The sequence below is a fragment of the Protopterus annectens genome, chromosome 3.part0, assembly GCF_019279795.1.
Source record: "Protopterus annectens isolate FY-2018-M chromosome 3.part0, PAN1.0, whole genome shotgun sequence".
In the NCBI taxonomy this organism is placed as follows: Eukaryota; Metazoa; Chordata; order Ceratodontiformes; family Protopteridae; genus Protopterus; species Protopterus annectens.
This window is the reverse complement of record NC_056731.1, coordinates 1335148421-1335165838: the sequence shown is the minus strand read 5'-3', so window position 1 is coordinate 1335165838 and position 17418 is coordinate 1335148421. Positions and strand designations below refer to the sequence as shown.

General features: G+C 38.7%; 1 protein-coding gene across 1 annotated transcript in view; it reads left to right on the top strand.

Moving 5' to 3' along the window:
• Positions 1-17418, top strand: part of LOC122797066 (meprin A subunit beta-like) — a 380136-nt gene that overhangs the window by 79021 nt on the left and 283697 nt on the right. Inside the window, exon 4 of the mRNA XM_044065841.1 lies at positions 4445-4620. Coding sequence (XP_043921776.1) covers positions 4445-4620 — 176 coding nt within the window. The remainder of the gene's footprint in view (positions 1-4444; positions 4621-17418) is intronic.

Sequence of the window (17418 nt, the reverse complement as noted above, 5' to 3'; positions counted from 1 at the left end):
ATCAAATTTATAGTTGTTAACACATTTTGCAAAATATCTCACATTATCTGCTCTCTGTAATTGCATATATTTTGCATCTTCTGTTAGGGGTCACGTGAAACTTTGGTGCATTCGTTTCCCATGTCTCTGAAAGAAAAAAAGAAGAGAGAGAGAGAGAGAGAGAGAAAAAAATAACAGAACTGTTACGTAACCCTTTCTCTTGTACCACGTGGTATCTCTATTCCCCGTATTCACAGTAGTGTCTAGAATGACTGTTTACTTTGTTTTGCTTTATTTCCTGATCTATGACTCAAGATACAATACTGACTACCTCTCCCTGCTATCACAAACCTTAGCAATAGCACAGTGTAACCTGGTCCCTGATCTAAAACAAAACAAAGAGAGGAATTCTGCTTACCCGAGCCTCCTGCTTATGTTTGATAGGCTTTTAGGACCCAGTTTTCCGCTTTCGCCACAGATCAGATAAGTGGACAGCCTCTTTAGGCGACAATTCAGTCGGAGGTCTTTCCTTCTTCTGCAGACTTCAATACCACCTATATATTCTGACCTGTAGCTTACCAAGGAATTCCGCACGATTAGGACCAAGATGTTAAATAAATTTGTTAGAGTCAGACTGTAAAAATCATTGAGTTATTCAAACACAATGTCAATTAATAACAAACAATAATGCAGGAGAAACTCAGATATCACTAATGTACATTAGGAGGCAAAACCATACACAAAGTTTGTATAGAATTTTGACTGCTTTATTGACCAAAACACATTGGTTATATACATTTCATTATCAGTTTTGCCCACCTTACTGGTGTGGTCAGTGACAGGGTCTTTACATCATAGTTATTCATAAAAGTGCTGAGTTTGTGTTTTCAAAAGTCCTTTTCCCATGAGAATGTTGCAGCCTTGCAAACAGCTGGTCAGTCACGATGACCTCCTGAGGATGTAGCCAATTCAAGGTTCTCTGATTAGTTCAAATACAATAGATGTAAGTCTTCCTTAAAGCCTCCTTTTGTTTCTCCTGTCCCAGCTGCACTATCAGAGATAGTGACAAGGCTACTTCCTGGTGGAGGCAGGAAAGAGGACATACATGCGAACAGATTTATTATTTTCTAACTTTGCAAAATAATCTTTACTTGAAAGACATGAGCCAGACTGCATCTGCAAGCTGCCAAGGTCAAATTTCTGATTACACTGCAGCTTGTACTTCAAGCAATAATATGCAGGTTTATTTCTACTGTTATTCTAGTAAGACAGAATTAAATGCATTAAGTACATTTATTCCTAACTAAAGCACATATTTCTCTATATATTTGATCACACAACTTATATGTGTTTGAATGATTAAATACACATCTTCCTAAGCAGCACACATTGTAAATATATTTTTCTAGGCAGCATGTATGTAAATATATTTTCTAAGCAGCACACATTGTAAATATATTTTTCTAGGCAGCATGTAGATTTTTCTAACAGCTTTCACGGAATCCTTCTGCTTCATCAGACTAACAGTGAATGCAAAGAACATCACATTTAAAAAGGTTCACTATATCAAATTAACCAATAACAGTTATGCTAGTAATTAGAGCCATATTAACACTAAAAAGGCCATGGTTGCAATACCTAATAGAAAATAGAAAATAATTACATTCATATCAAGTAGATGAACATATATAACATTTAAATACACTATATGCAAGATACTTTATAAATAAAAACAATAGCATAAATATAAAAATTTATATAAAATATTAATGCAAACTCAATCAATTAAATCACAGTACAACCATTTATAAAATGAATGTCAACGCTTAAGAGCCCCGGCTTTAAGAAAGGGTTTAAGGGATACTTTATTATTAAGGCCTGGTGGCCTATCAGCTTGAAATTTCAGTATCCATTCCTGTTCTGAGGCTTCAGTATTATTGCTCAGATTACACCCCCTCTTATTAATAGGGACCACCTCAAGCACTAAAAACTTAAACCTATGAGTAGGTCCCTCTTTCTGTACATGTACAGCTAACGCATTACTCTCTTTCACATTCTTAATGTCATGCATGTGCTCTAGAATCCTGTCTTTTAAATGTCGGTTAGTCTTACCTATATAAAAGGCAAAACGCTGTACACAGTAGCTAAAACAAACCGCATTCTTGGTATAACAATCAGCATAAAAATTAGCTTCTATTGTAAAGCCCTTCTGTGGGTGTATAAATTGTCTCCCCACATGTATACTAGAGCATACTGTGCATCTCCTACATGTATAGGTGCAAAGTCTGTCTGACTGAATATATTTATGGGTGCTTACAGCTTTATAACAAAGTTGCCTTTTAAGAGATCTATTATTCTTGAAAGTAAAAGATGGTTGCTCTCCCGCTACTCCATTTAGTTCCTTCACACTAGAAAGAATATCCTAATTATTCTTAACAATGTCACACACCACATGTATATTGCTTGCATAGGTAAACGGCAGTCACCCTGTGTCGGAAAAGAGTGAGAGCGATGTGTGTGAGTGAATGTGTGCAAGAATGCAAAATAGACTGCGTGTGAGTGTGTGAGTGTGTGTGTGTGTTTGTGTGTGTGTGTGTGTGTGTGTGTGTGTGTGTGTGTGTGTGTGTGTGTGTGTGTGTGTGTGTGTGTGTGTGTGTGTGTGTCACAGGGAGAAAGAGTGAAGAGTGAGAGTGATCCCTGGCAGTAGCAGCAATGGGGTCTGTGTAAGCCTGGACCATCACTGGACACATACCTCTCACCCTCTTAGGCCAAGAAATCTGGACAAAGCCAAAAATAGTGGGGGTACAAAGACACAAAATAGGGGCACTTTTAAGTACTGTTCTCACAAACTTAGAAAGTTGATAGAAATGCAGGTTTTGCATTAGCATGAATTTTCTGAAGGGTATAAAGTATGAAACTCAGCTGTCTGTCATTATTTTCTGACTTCAACCTCAATGATCTGCCAGTGATTTGCCAGAAAACAACAATTTTATGAGAAAAAGACCAAAAATATGAGGGAAAAATCTGGACATTCTGCAAAAATCTATACAGTTGAGAGGTATGCTGGACAGAGCCAAATAATAGGGACAGATTTTAAATATTGGTCTTATAAATTTAAAGTTAATAAGGTTGTCATTAGGTTTGCTTACCTCTCAACCATAGTAGATCAGTGTTATGCTGTTAAGCAGAATGTACACATTTTTTTTTTGGTAATTGTCTTTTTATTGTACTTTTGAGATTTTCTCCCCAGGTCTCTTAGTCCAGTCGGGCAGCCTCATTAAACAAATGTCAAATAAATAAATGAATAAATAAATAAAAGAAATATGCACTTTATGTGCACCGCAGGGGGGTATCTTGGAAAAACCTGGATTCAGTAAAGGAGATGAGAATCGAAAAAGTTTGGAAACCACTGCACTAGGGTACTCATTCTGATGGCCACTTCCAAGAGCTGAAAGATAAATATATATAAGCATTAATGCCCCATCATCTTTCTTAAGCACACCAGTGGTATACTTGTTGCCTTATATGGTAATTTCTATGTGTGCTTTATAACTATTTCCTTGTGTTTCTGTAGTGTTTCACTTTTACATTGTCTTCTGATTTACCTTTTAAGACAAACAATGCCTAGCAGAAGCTTTTTGCTGTGTGTGTGTGTGTGTGTGTGTGTGTGTGTGTGTGTGTGTGTGTGTGTGTGTGTGTGTGTGTGTGTGTGTGTGTGTGTGTGTGTGTGTGTGTGTGTGTGTGTGTGTGTGTGTGTGAGTTTATTTTTACCTTTTTGGATGCCCAGGCAATGTAGTTGAACTTGATTTTTAGTGCTTCTGTTATAGCATGTCTGCATTTGATAGCTTTTCTCCTTTGTAAATTATATTTCCAGATGATGACAGATTGTTAGAATTTGAAGTTTGCAAGGGAGAGGTTATCTGTGACTGCAGTTGCCTGTACTAGTTTTCTAATATGCAGTTAAACCAAAGTGAACAGATAACTAGTAATCAGGGTAGGCAATATTACTTACCCATTTTATAATGCCATTTATCAGTATTTTGCATGTGTAGTCTAGGTACTGATTGGATATTTGACACAATGTCTTATGTTACTGGTGGCTGTGTCTGGTGGTGATGGTCAGGAATACCTAAAATGTTTGTTGTATGCTTAACTTTGTTGGTAGCCCAGGCTATGGATGATCTATGTTTGAGCGGAACCACTGTGCATTATAATGTGGCAACCACTGCTGTGAAACTGTGGAGTTAGTATATATAACTAAATGAAGCTTTTGAGAGTCATAGAGTTGACCTTTGGATTTTCAGAATTCAAAAATAGATAGAGATTTGGTTTCCAGAATTTGTTCTTTCATTGTTGTGTGCTTTCATAGAGAGATAAATAGATAGACTAATGGATGACTAATAGATAGAGACAAATCACAGTACTATCTAATAAGTTTTTATTCTTAATTTTACTTTTGGTATAGCTGCTGGTCTTATATAGGCCTCAATGGAGGAAAACAACAGCTTTCAATTGGTGCAAACTGTGATCGAATTGCAACAATTGAGCATGAATTCCTTCACGCTCTTGGATTTTGGCATGAGCAGTCAAGAGCGGATCGAGATGATTATGTCAACATCATATGGGACAGAATTCAATCTGGTAAGTACTGTAAGAGGCAACTGCTTTTTACCTATTTCCATCTTTAGCATTTTAACCGGTGTTTGAAGATGTAAATATTAATAACCATGAAAACAAAATTATTTGTTAAATGTTTATGGAAAATGCTACTTTTTGATCCTTAAGAGTTGTTTTCTAACAAAAGAATTACTTTATTTCTATTTTGAAAATGCTGTATCCTGATCTAAAATATAATGAATTACTATAAAATATACAGTAATTCCAGTTTTTCAAATATATTGTGCATATTTTACATTTCTTGAGTTATTATCTCTAGTGATTAAATCAAAAGTCAGAGCCTTATGATAGTTGTTAACAGTATGCCACTTTGGCAGTCTTCTTGCTTGTTTACATTAAGATTTTCTTATCTGTACATGACCATGTCCTTTTCTACTTTTGCTGCTGATACTGCTTCCTATCTAAGACTGCACTCATTTCACATATGTTTTCTCTTCAAGTGCACTGTTTTACATTTTCTCACATTGAGTTTTTTGCTGCCACATTTTGGAACATTTTTCTAATCTCGAATGGTCCTTTCCCATCCTTTTTATACCTTCTTATGTATCACCTCTCTTGCATATGTTTGCATCATCAATATAAATATATGCATCTCCTTCCTGGCTTTTAGCAGTATTACTTGCAATAATTGCTCCAGTACCTAACTGGTAATATTCCAGTCATATTAGTGGACATCATTACTTTGACCTTCTATTAAGTTTTCTTTAGCTATCTTAACCCATTCTGACACACTGAGGCTCATTCCAGTGTTTCTGATTTGCCCAGTAAGTTACTGTGTGGTTCGTTGACAAATGTCCTGAAATCCAAGTAGGTCACTTTAACATCTTTCTGGTGTCCTGGTTCTACTATGAAATGACGACTTCCTGAAAGTTGACTTTCCAAAAGGATGAAAAAAATGCCTGAAATAAAGAAGGGTGAAAAATCCATGTTTAGTTATTTTTTTGCAAGGGGTCAAGCCTTCTGTACCCCCAATGTGGGGGACAAACCCCCCACACCCCAAACATATGTATACCAACTGTATGTCTGCACCAACTTTAAGAAGGGAGAAATCGCCCTAAAAATGAATCATTGCCAACGCATAATTAGAAATTGTACTGGCAATGACTTTCTGTGGAAAACAGCAGTCTGCATTATACTGTTCATCTTTTTTTTTTTTTCTGTGCGCTGCTGACACTTGAACATGTTTATGGCAGTTGGTATACTGCATGAGCTACTCAACCAAAAAAAATGTTACATTTCTCATACATGATTTTCCTGATGTAATGCTATGCAGCTTTGAGGCCAATGCCCTACTCCCTTCTAGATGTACCAAACTTCTATCCTTTGGGATTTATTTCAAGATGCTACCTACTACGGAGATTAAACTGACTTACTTTTTCAGTATTAGTTATGCCACCTACATTGATATTTTTAAGTTTCTCTGCTTGTTTTTCTTTTTGAACTTTTATGTATTTTAACGTGTTTGAGCTTATTTCTTATTTGACCTGTCTCTGTTTTCTATAATTCAGGCCTTTGTTTCTCTGACTGCTCATGTTTCTTTTTTCATTAATCATCATCATCATCTTCTTTCGGCTGTTCCCGTTAGGGGTCACCTCAGCAGATCACCTGTTTCCATTTCTTCCTGTCCTCTGCATCTTGCTCTGTCACACCAACCACCTGCATGTCCTCTCTCACCACATCCATAAACCTTATCTTAGGCCTTCCTCTTTTCCTGTTACCTGGTAGCTTCATCCTTAGCATCTTTTTCCCAATATACTCAGCATCCCTCCTCAGCACATGTCTAAACAAACGTAATTGTGCCTCTCTGGCTTTGTCTCCAAACCTTCCAACCTGGGCTGACCCTCTAATATACTTATTCCTAATCCTGTCCACCCTTGTCACACCCAGTGCAAATCTTAACATCTTTAATTCTGCCACATCCAGCTCAAACTCCTGCCTTTTTGTCAATGCCACTGTCTCCAACCCATATAACATAGCTGGTCTCACTATCCTCTTATAGACCTTCCCGTTCACTCTTACAGGTACTCGACTGTCACAAATCACTCCTGACACTCTTCTCCACCCACTCCATCCCGCCTGTACTCTCTTCTTCACCTCTCTTCCACACTCACCATTACTCTGGAGTATTGACCCCAAGTATTTAAACTCATCCACCTTCGCCACCTCTACTCCTTGCATCCTCACCATTCCTCTATCCTCCCTCTCATTCACACACATATATTCTGTCATACTCCTGCCGACCTTCATTCCTCTTCTCTCTAGAGCATATCTCCATCTCTCCAGGGTCTCCTCCACCTGTTCCCTACTCTCACTACAGATCACAATGTCATCTGCAAACATCATAGTCCACGGGGACTCCTGTCTGATCTCGTCTGTCAACCTGTCCATCACCATTGCAAATAAGAAAGGGCTTAGAGCTGATTCTTGATGTAACCCCACCTCCACCTTAAATGCATCCGTCACTCCCAACGCAGACCTCACCGCTGTCACACTACCCTCGTACATATCCTGTACCAGTCTTACATACTTCTCTGACACTCCCGACTTCCTCATACAATACCACAACTCCTCTCTAGGCACCCTGTCATATGCTTTCTCTAAGTCTACAAAAACACAATGCAACTCCTTCTGACATTCTCTGTACTTTTCCATCAACACTTGAACATGTTTATGGCAGTTGGTATACTGCATGAGCTACTCAACCAAAAAAAAATGTTACATTTCTCATACATGATTTTCCTGATGTAATGCTATGCAGCTTTGAGGCCAATACCCTACTCCCTTCTAGATGTACCAAACTTCTATCCTTTGGGATTTATTTCAAGATGCTACCTACTATGGAGATTAAACTGACTTACTTTTTCAGTATTAGTTATGCCACCTACATTGATATTTTTAAGTTGCTCTGCTTGTTTTTCTTTTTGAACTTTTATGCATTTTAACATGTTTGAGCTTATTTCTTGTTTGACCTGTCTCTGTTTTCTATAATTCAGGCCTTTGCTTCTGTGACTGCTCGTGTTTCTTTTTTCATTAATCATCATCATCATCTTCTTTCGGCTGTTCCCGTTAGGGGTCACCACAGCAGATCACCTGTTTCCATTTCTTCCTGTCCTCTGCATCTTGCTCTGTCACACCAACCACCTGCATGTCCTCTCTCACCACATCCATAAACCTTATCTTAGGCCTTCCTCTTTTCCTGTTACCTGGTAGCTTCATCCTTAGCATCTTTTTCCCAATATACTCAGCATCCCTCCTCAGCACATGTCTAAACAAACGTAATTGTGCCTCTCTGGCTTTGTCTCCAAACCTTCCAACCTGGGCTGACCCTCTAATATACTTATTCCTAATCCTGTCCACCCTTGTCACACCCAGTGCAAATCTTAACATCTTTAATTCTGCCACATCCAGCTCAAACTCCTGCCTTTTTGTCAATGCCACTGTCTCCAACCCATATAACATAGCTGGTCTCACTATCCTCTTATAGACCTTCCCGTTCACTCTTACAGGTACTTGACTGTCACAAATCACTCCTGACACTCTTCTCCACCCACTCCATCCCGCCTGTACTCTCTTCTTCACCTCTCTTCCACACTCACCGTTACTCTGGAGTATTGACCCCAAGTATTTAAACTCATCCACCTTCGCCACCTCTACTCCTTGCATCCTCACCATTCCTCTATCCTCCCTCTCATTCACACACATATATTCTGTCATACTCCTGCTGACCTTCATTCCTCTTCTCTCTAGAGCATATCTCCATCTCTCCAGGGTCTCCTCCACCTGTTCCCTACTCTCACTACAGATCACAATGTCATCTGCAAACATCATAGTCCACGGGGACTCCTGTCTGATCTCGTCTGTCAACCTGTCCATCACCATTGCAAATAAGAAAGGGCTTAGAGCTGATTCTTGATGTAACCCCACCTCCACCTTAAATGCATCCGTCACTCCCAACGCAGACCTCACCGCTGTCACACTACCCTCGTACATATCCTGTACCAGTCTTACATACTTCTCTGACACTCCCGACTTCCTCATACAATACCACAACTCCTCTCTAGGCACCCTGTCATATGCTTTCTCTAAGTCTACAAAAACACAATGCAACTCCTTCTGACATTCTCTGTACTTTTCCATCAACACTCTCAGAGCAAACATCACATCTGTAGTGCTCTTTCCCGGCATGAAACCATACTGCTGATCACTAATCATCACGTCCCTCCTTAACCTTGCTTCCACTACTCTTTCCCACAACTTCATGCTGTGACTGATCAATTTAATCTCCCTGTAATTACTACAGCTCTGCACATCACCCTTATTCTTAAAAATTGGTACCAAAACACTTTTTCTCCATTCCTCAGGCATCCTCTCACTTTCCAAGATTTCATTAAACAATCTGGTTAAAAACTCTACTGCCATTTCACCTAAACACCTCCATGCTTCCACAGGTATGTCATCTGGGCCAACAGCCTTTCCATTCTTCATTCTCTTCATAGCTATCCTTACTTCCTCCTTGCTAATCCATTGTACTTCATGATTTACTATCCCTACATCATCCAACCTTCTCTCCCTCTCATTCTCTTCATTCATCAGTCCCTCAAATTACTCTTTCCATCTCCTCAACACATACTCCTCGCTTGTGAGCATGTTTCCCTCATTATCCTTTATCACCTTTACCTGCTGCACATCTTTCCTAGCTCGGTCCCTCTGTCTAGCCAATCGGTACAGGTCCTTTTCTCCCTCCTTAGTGTCCAACCTTTCAAACAACTCTTCATATGCCTTATCCTTAGCCTTCACCACCTCTCTCTTTGCCATGCACCTCATCTCCTTATACTCCTGTCTACTTTCTTCATCTCTCTAACAATCCCATTTCTTCTTTGCCAACCTCTTTCTCTGTATACTCTCCTGTACTTCCTCATTCCACCACCATGTCTCCTTGTCGTCCTTCCTCTATCCAGATGTGATACCAAGCACCTTTCTAGCCGTCTCCCTTACTAGCTCTCCTGTAGTTACCCAGCTATTTGGTAACTCTTCACTGCCACCCAGTGCCTGTCTTAACTCATCCCTGAACTCCACCTCACAATTACCCTTTTTCAATTTCCACCATTTGATCCTTGGTGCTGCCCTCACACTCCTCCTCCTTCTCTTAATCACTAACGTCATCCTACAAACCACCATCCTATGCTGCCTAACTACACTTTCTCCGGTCACCACTTTACAGTCTCCAATTTCCTTCAAACTGGCCCTCCTACATAAGATATAATCCACCTGTGTGCATCTTCCTCCACTCTTGTATGTCACCCTATGCTCCTCCCTCTTGTTAAAATACATATTCACCACAGCCATGTCCATCCTTTTTGCAAAATCCACTACCATCTGACCTTCTACATTCCTTTGTTTAACACCATACCTACCCATCACTTCCTCATCCCCTCTGTTCCCTTCACCAACATGCCCATTGAAATCTGCTCCAATCACCACTCTCTCACCCTTGGGTACAGTCATCACCACTTCATCCAATTCACTCCAAAATTTTTCTTTCTCATCCATTGCACACCCAACTTGTGGAGCATATGCACTAACAACATTCATCATTACACCATCAATTTCCAGCTTCATAAACATTACTCTATCCGGCACTCTTTTCACTTCCAAAACACTATTAGTATACTGTTCCTTCAGGATAACCCCTACGCCATTGTTTCTTTTTTCATTAATGGATAGTTTTATAGGTTTATAGGTAAGGAGTAAGCTAGCTGCCTTTGTGGGCCATTTTAAGCATAGTCTCTTTTTGTGCTCAAATTAACCAATCCCATTTGGTTAGAGATTGGTCTTGCCCATCCCATGGTTGGAAATTATATATTACCCCTAATGAGAATAATTGAGATCACGCCATAGACAATTTGAATGGAATACATGCATAGGATAAAGCATTTAGGATCTGATTCTGTCCATTAGTAGTAGAGGGAGCAGTTCTAGGAAAATTTTCTGTTTCTTCTCCACAGATCCAAGTTGTGCTTGAATATGAACAGGGTGATGAACTTTGTTTTATGTGGATGGGGAGTCTGTTAAAGAGCAGTGGTATTCTCTGTGAGATATACCAATCCAGCCAAATCATTATGTTGATGTTAGGGAAGAGGTTTAGGCCCCTAGAATGAGTATTTCTGATGCTATTTGAATTGCTGATGGCAGTAAATCCATCAGTACTGGGTCAAAGGATGCCTTGTATGCCAGACACAGGTCACCTCTTAGCAGTCTGTAGGATGCCAAGTGTAGTGACAAGGCTTTGAGCCAGTCCATTTAGAGACATGTTGTTTAGGCCTTGTACCCTTTTAGTAAGGTATCTCTGTAGACATACCACTTGATGCATGCATCTGGACATATACATGTCCAAGGGGGGATTATACTCAATGACTGGCATAATTAGGGCTGAGTAAAGGGGGCAATGACATCCATAGATCTATACACATTCTCTTTGTTTATAAGCTGTGCAATATAGACTTTCTTACAACAATGTTGGTCAGAAGTTAGGTCATTGTCCACATAAATTCATAAATCTTGAACAGCTGGGTCAACTCTGAGGGGCTTATTACCACCATGTTAGTTGCCTAGGGTAGATGAATTCCCAAAGGATACAATAATATATTTTTTGGCATTTAATTTTAGTCTATGATTTTGGCACCAGTTATTTATTTGGGGCAAAACTTCCTGCAGTGTGGTTAAGTCATTTGGGGATTTAGTGACTGCTCTTAGCTTGCAGTCATTTGCAGACTTAGTTAGCCATATCCCTTTGGTATTAGCTTTTACTTCAGAAAAGTAAATGCCAAATAGGTGAGGTCCCAGCACAGAACACTGGAGGACTCCACTGATGACTAGTTTCTTTGTGGAGGTAACTTTCATTGCTTTGATTTCCTGTGTCATATCTGTGAGCCAATTGGCAATCTGGTGGGTAACAAAGGGGTTTATTCCCAGTTTATTTAGCTTTTCGACTATGCAGGAGTCTGGATCTGTGTCAAAAGCTTTGCCCAAGTTGAGATGTGCAATGTGTTTTGCCTTTATCCATTGCTTTAGTGGCCTTTTCAAAAAATTCCACCAGGCTGGACAAGCATAACGTATCCTTTATGAATCAAAATGGAGATGAGTCCAGTGTTTGGAAGTTCTCTATGTTCTGACTGATTAGCTCCATGAAAGGTGTTTCCATGACTTTGTATATGAGGCTGGTCAGACTTATAGGTCTATGGAAGGTCCTCCCTTATTGCAAAGGAATGACTCTAGCTGTTCTACATTCGCTTGGTACAAAACCTGTATGGAGGATGAGACTGAACAGTGCTGTTAGGGGTGTGGCTAAATCATGCTCCATGCTATTTAAGATACATCCAGGTATATTGTCAGGACCCACTGATGTTGCTGACGCTCTTATCTTCTGATTGCACTTTTGGAACCTGGTCTAAAATGTACACACTCACACACACGTACACACACACACACACACACACATATATATATATATATATATATATATATATATATATATATATTTTTTTTTTTTAAAGAAAAAGTTTACTGCTTCACTTATGTTTCCATGTATCCCCATTGTGCATCCACTTTATTTCAATTAATGATGGATAAAGCTTTCTTGATGTTTTGCACCATTTTGTCATTTTTTTATCTTCTGAAAATCAAAATCCCACCTTTGTTTTATGTGAGTCTATAATTATATTGTGGCACATATTATTTAGAGATTACTTAAATGCCTGACATCTTCTATACATAACTTCTGCAGGATCAAGTCCTGTGTAACTGAAACCCATGAGAGTGACTTCTGTTATGTAAAATACTATTAATATTCTCCAAAATGAGTTAAGACTCCTTCAAGTCTAGAAAAAAAAAACAGCTGCATGTGGGACAGCTAGAACGCCTCTCTACTAATTCAAGAGCCCTTTTGTGCTGTCCTTTTGATTCGATTTCTTCAAGTGCTATATGTGTGCATTTCTAAATACTTTATGAAAATATAGTTGTTAGCAAAACAATTATTTCTTATAAAACATGAATGACTGCAAAGTACCACAATGACATCACCTCCTAAAATACTCAGATGAAACTTAGAAAAGAAACAAACTGATAGTAAAATGCTCAATTTAAAAGTAAGTTTAAATATAGATGGAAATGCTGAAAATGCAAGAGAGAAAAAAATGCTGATTTTAGTAATTTTAATAAGCAAAGTTATAGTTTCTGCTAGGGGTTATACCTTGGACATTTTTCAATATGAGGGGTTTGTTCCACATACCACAAACTAAACACGGTAAATTTGATGTTACTCCTCTTTGCAGTTGCACATCCTCTAAATGAGAAAAACCAAGTACTCTCTTTCCTCCAATATAAAGCAACCCAAAGTTAATATACGTAGCTAGTGGTTGTATAAATGGGTCACAACTATATTCAAAAGCAATTTTGTTTTAGACTTCTGATCAGATAGTTTTGGTGGTATCTGGAAAAGGGAAATCCCTAGAATATCAGCAATTCATCCTTCTGGGAAAAAGCCGCCCAGCCATACACTAGTGATTGCATAAATGAGTATCAGTTACTAGTGGTATGAAAACAAGCCTGTCTACCTTATTTGTGTCTTGGAGAATGACATACAACTTGTTTAAAGATGTAAGAGGGATGGTAAGCTGACATAATAGTTGGGGGGGGGGGGGTAAAATGGTTTGCTAGTTTAATGTCAAGCCAGTTAGCATCATGATTTTCTAGCAAAAAGTTCTGGGTGTAAAAAAGGATGCTAAGGTAATACTTGAAAGCAGTAGTTTTCCTCTTTCTGGTCAAGAGGCAGTTGGCAGACAGGTTAAAGTTGCAAGCTGTAGTGCCTGTGGTACAGGGTTTGATTTCCTTCCCTCAGTGTGACCTTGAGCAAGCCTCTGAAAAGGGTCTATGTGTCCAGTGACCCTACCTGGTTAACAAAAGAGGGTTATTATTAGTCTAAGGCTGAACATTAACAACATATGTGTTTCCTTTGAAGTAGTGTCCAAAGTGTAGCGCATCCTATTTTACCTAGGATTATGTGACAGCAGGGATGTCCATATCTTGAGTGGAAAAGAAAGCCTCACTTTAGCTTGTTTAGAATCCTACCTGGCTTGAGAGTAGCAATGTTAAGTGCGCCAAAGTTATTTGGCACATTGTTGGGTGGTGACATGTAGTGGATTGGAGGGGTCCTGGGTTACATTCAATGAAAAAATGGAAAAGAAGAATGTTTAACAAAGTTGTGAGACATATGATAAATCTAAGAAATGTGAGCAGAGGGTTGGAGTGAGTAGTCTGTTTGATACTTCTGTGGTATGTATTGGTGGGTAAGCTGGGCTGAGTATGAAGTGAAGGGTATGGTTTTGTGTGAGGGGCTAATTATAGTGACAATGGTTTGTTAGATGGAGGTATGAGTAGACTGGTGTGGGAACAATGTTTAGCAGGGGTGGCTAGCATTGGTCAATGACAAGAAAAAAATAAAAGCAGTATTAGAGTATAGTTAGATATTGTCGAGAGCTGGAAGGAATGTTGCGGCTATATTACAGAGGATGTGTAGGCAGGTACTAGATGAGAGTCATTTAGATGGAGATAAGTGAGTGCTTTGTTCTGTGAAGTAGGCCGAGTATGAGACTCCTAAGAAGCTGGCGGGGTTAGTGATAAGAGACAGTGAATACGTTCTTTCTTAAGAGGGAGGGTAGTTTACTTTGTATAGTTTGGAGTTGTGCATTGCTGACTCACTTTTGCAGAGTGGAAAAAGGAAAAGTAGGAAACTAAGTTAATAGTTTTGCAAGAGTCAGATAGATCTGTTATAGAAATGTGGTTAACAGTTTTCTGTGAAGGTGCTGTGACTGCTGTGACATGTTTAAAGCTGTATGTACGGGGGACAATATTTGTACCTGGGGAGTATCAACATTACTTAATGAGCTATGGAGGTGAGTGGGATATTGGTGGAAGCCCATGTAATTATTGCAGTGTTTGAACTCCTAGATACAACAGCTCAACCTAGCCATTACTATGAGCAGATAATGAGGTAGTGCAAGGCTATGCATGCCTTCTTATGAACTGTTGCAACTGCACAGACTCACTGCTTTAAGAAAAGAGTCTAGACTATAGTAGAACTGTCCCAAACAACTCTGAAGAGCAAGATGGAGGAAGGGGGGGACCAGAAGTATTTTTCACTATTAGTAGATACAGGAAGGTGTTTGCAGTGACAGCAAACACACCTAATACTGATAGCAGAATTGACAGCTGTGAACACAAAGATGGTTGGAGGGAGACTCTGGGAGTTTTGCTACTGGTAGCAGGTGAAGAAAGGTGTGCATGATGTTAACACATACTCCAAGAGGGTGGCCCTATCAGTGCTGCAAGGGAATTTATAAGGTACTAAGAAACAGGCCTGGCCTGAATGTTTGATATCTGAATGTCTGAGATCTACAAAGTTGGCTATATATTTGAAAATGACAAATTCCAAAGAAAAAAACATTTCACAATCCTAGCTATATATTCAGAGATAAAATGCAGCCCACACACAATGACTGTCTTTCCTTTGTGAAAGTATCTTCATACCAGTTTAATGTTTATTTCAAATTATCATATTGCAGTCATTACAAACTACACCAAAAGCCAAAAAATAAAAAAGATGTAGTGTTATGGTATGAATCTGATGAAACAAACTTTGTGAAAGCTTCAAGAAAGCATTTAATAAAAATAGACAGCCTGGCGCCATGGCACAGTGATACAGAGCTTTGACAGTGAACTCAGCAGTCCAGGCCCTGGAGGTAGGGAGGGAGAGGAATAAAGGGGGTTAGCGTTCTCTCCACTCCTGTGACATGGGAGAGGGATGCATGCACTCCAGGAAAGGGTAGAGAAGGATGATATGCATACCTCTCAACCTCTTGGTGCAAGAAATCTGGACAAAGCCTGACAAAATGGTGGGACAAAGATCTAAAAATAGGGATGCATTTTAAATATTGCTCTTATAAATTTAGAAAGTTGCTAGAATAACAGGGTTTGTGTTAGCATGCATTTTCTGAAGGAAATGAAGCCTGAAACTCAAATCCATGTCATTATTTAGTGACCTAAGTCCTTAGATCATCCTAGTGATTTGTCAAAAAACACAATTTTTATGAGGAACAGACCAAAAATATGAGGAAAAATCTGGACGTTCTGCAAAAATCTGTACAGTTGAGAAGTATGAATATGATTTCTCCAGTAGAGACTGGAGAAACCATCTTTCATACCTCCAGGAAAAAAGGCAAGGATGGTTGCTGGAAACATCCCTTGTGTAACTGAGACAACCAGTACACCAACCTACTACTACTACATTCCCACTTTAACTGCATGGCACATGAGATGCAGGGCCATAGCATAAATAATGAACCACTACTGATGCCTTCCTCAGTGATGAGCTTCATGGCTGGCTCTTGCCCCAGTGATAGGAAATGAATAGACCAATAAACCTAGGCAGAATATGATGGTCAGCAGGCAGTGACGGCAAAATAATATAAAATAAATTAATACAAATAGGTTTCAGAATGTAAAATGAGTTTTACTGAATTTTTATTTTACAATCAGCAAACAAAAGCTATTAAGGCAGAAATATATATATATATATATATATATATATATATATATATATATATATATATATATGGAAACACAGATATCAATGACTGAAATCTCGAATTTCATATGGTTGAGATCATATGATCGAGATTTCAGTAAATCGAATATGTGTAGTGTTCAAAAATTATTACCTTAATATGTTACGTGCATACAGAGGCAAGTATTGTTGTATGCTCTGTGTGTATGTAATGTTTTATTTGTTTTGCAGTGTTGACAGGAAATGAGAAATCTCCGTTTTTGCCCTTCAACATACAGCGAAAGACGGGAGATTTCCCATCTCCCCACTGTAGCGCGATCTTAGAGTTGGTATATTTAAGTAGGGGGGTGTGGGGGGGCACAGGGGGGCGAAGACCCCCTGCAAAAGCGAGGTTTGTGTTTTTTTTTATTTGTTGGTTTCGCTTCAGAAGTTTGAGTTTACGAAACTCGATCTTTTGGTTTCGGTTATTTGCAGTTTGAGATTTTGGTAATTCGAGCTTCTGAAGTGAATCTATATATATATATATATATATATATATATATATATATATATATATATATATATATATATAAAATTATAACCTTGTATTAAAAAGTGCAAACATTGATCCTATAATCGTTGAGCACAAATGCTTGATCCACAAATCACCAAAACAAAAAAAAATAGCATAATCTCATAGTGAAAAGCTGGTAATTTTTTTAATTGACTAGCTGTACCATCTTTTTCACTTTCCAATGGAATTGTTTTCTGTACAGCTGACAATGGTCAACCAAGAGGGTAAAAAAGAATCTGGTACATCTAGCGCAAGTTCAAGTCCTAATTGTAAAAATGGCATAACTGCATGCATACTGAGTTCCAACAGATAGCTAGATAGACAGATAAATGGACAGATATATAAATAAATAGATAGGATAGGATAGATAGAAAGGGGAACAAGAAGCAAATTAAACTTCAAGTCATGTTTACAGGTATAGAATTAAAGCTAGAAGAATCTGAACTCATTTTTGGGGGATATAGAGTTAAGGCTTTGAGTCAAATAATTTCTCATTGCACACTCATAAAAATTATAAGGAAAAAATGCTCATCATCAGAAGAGAATAAAGAGGAAAATACTTAATTCTTAGTTTGCATGAAGTTATAGG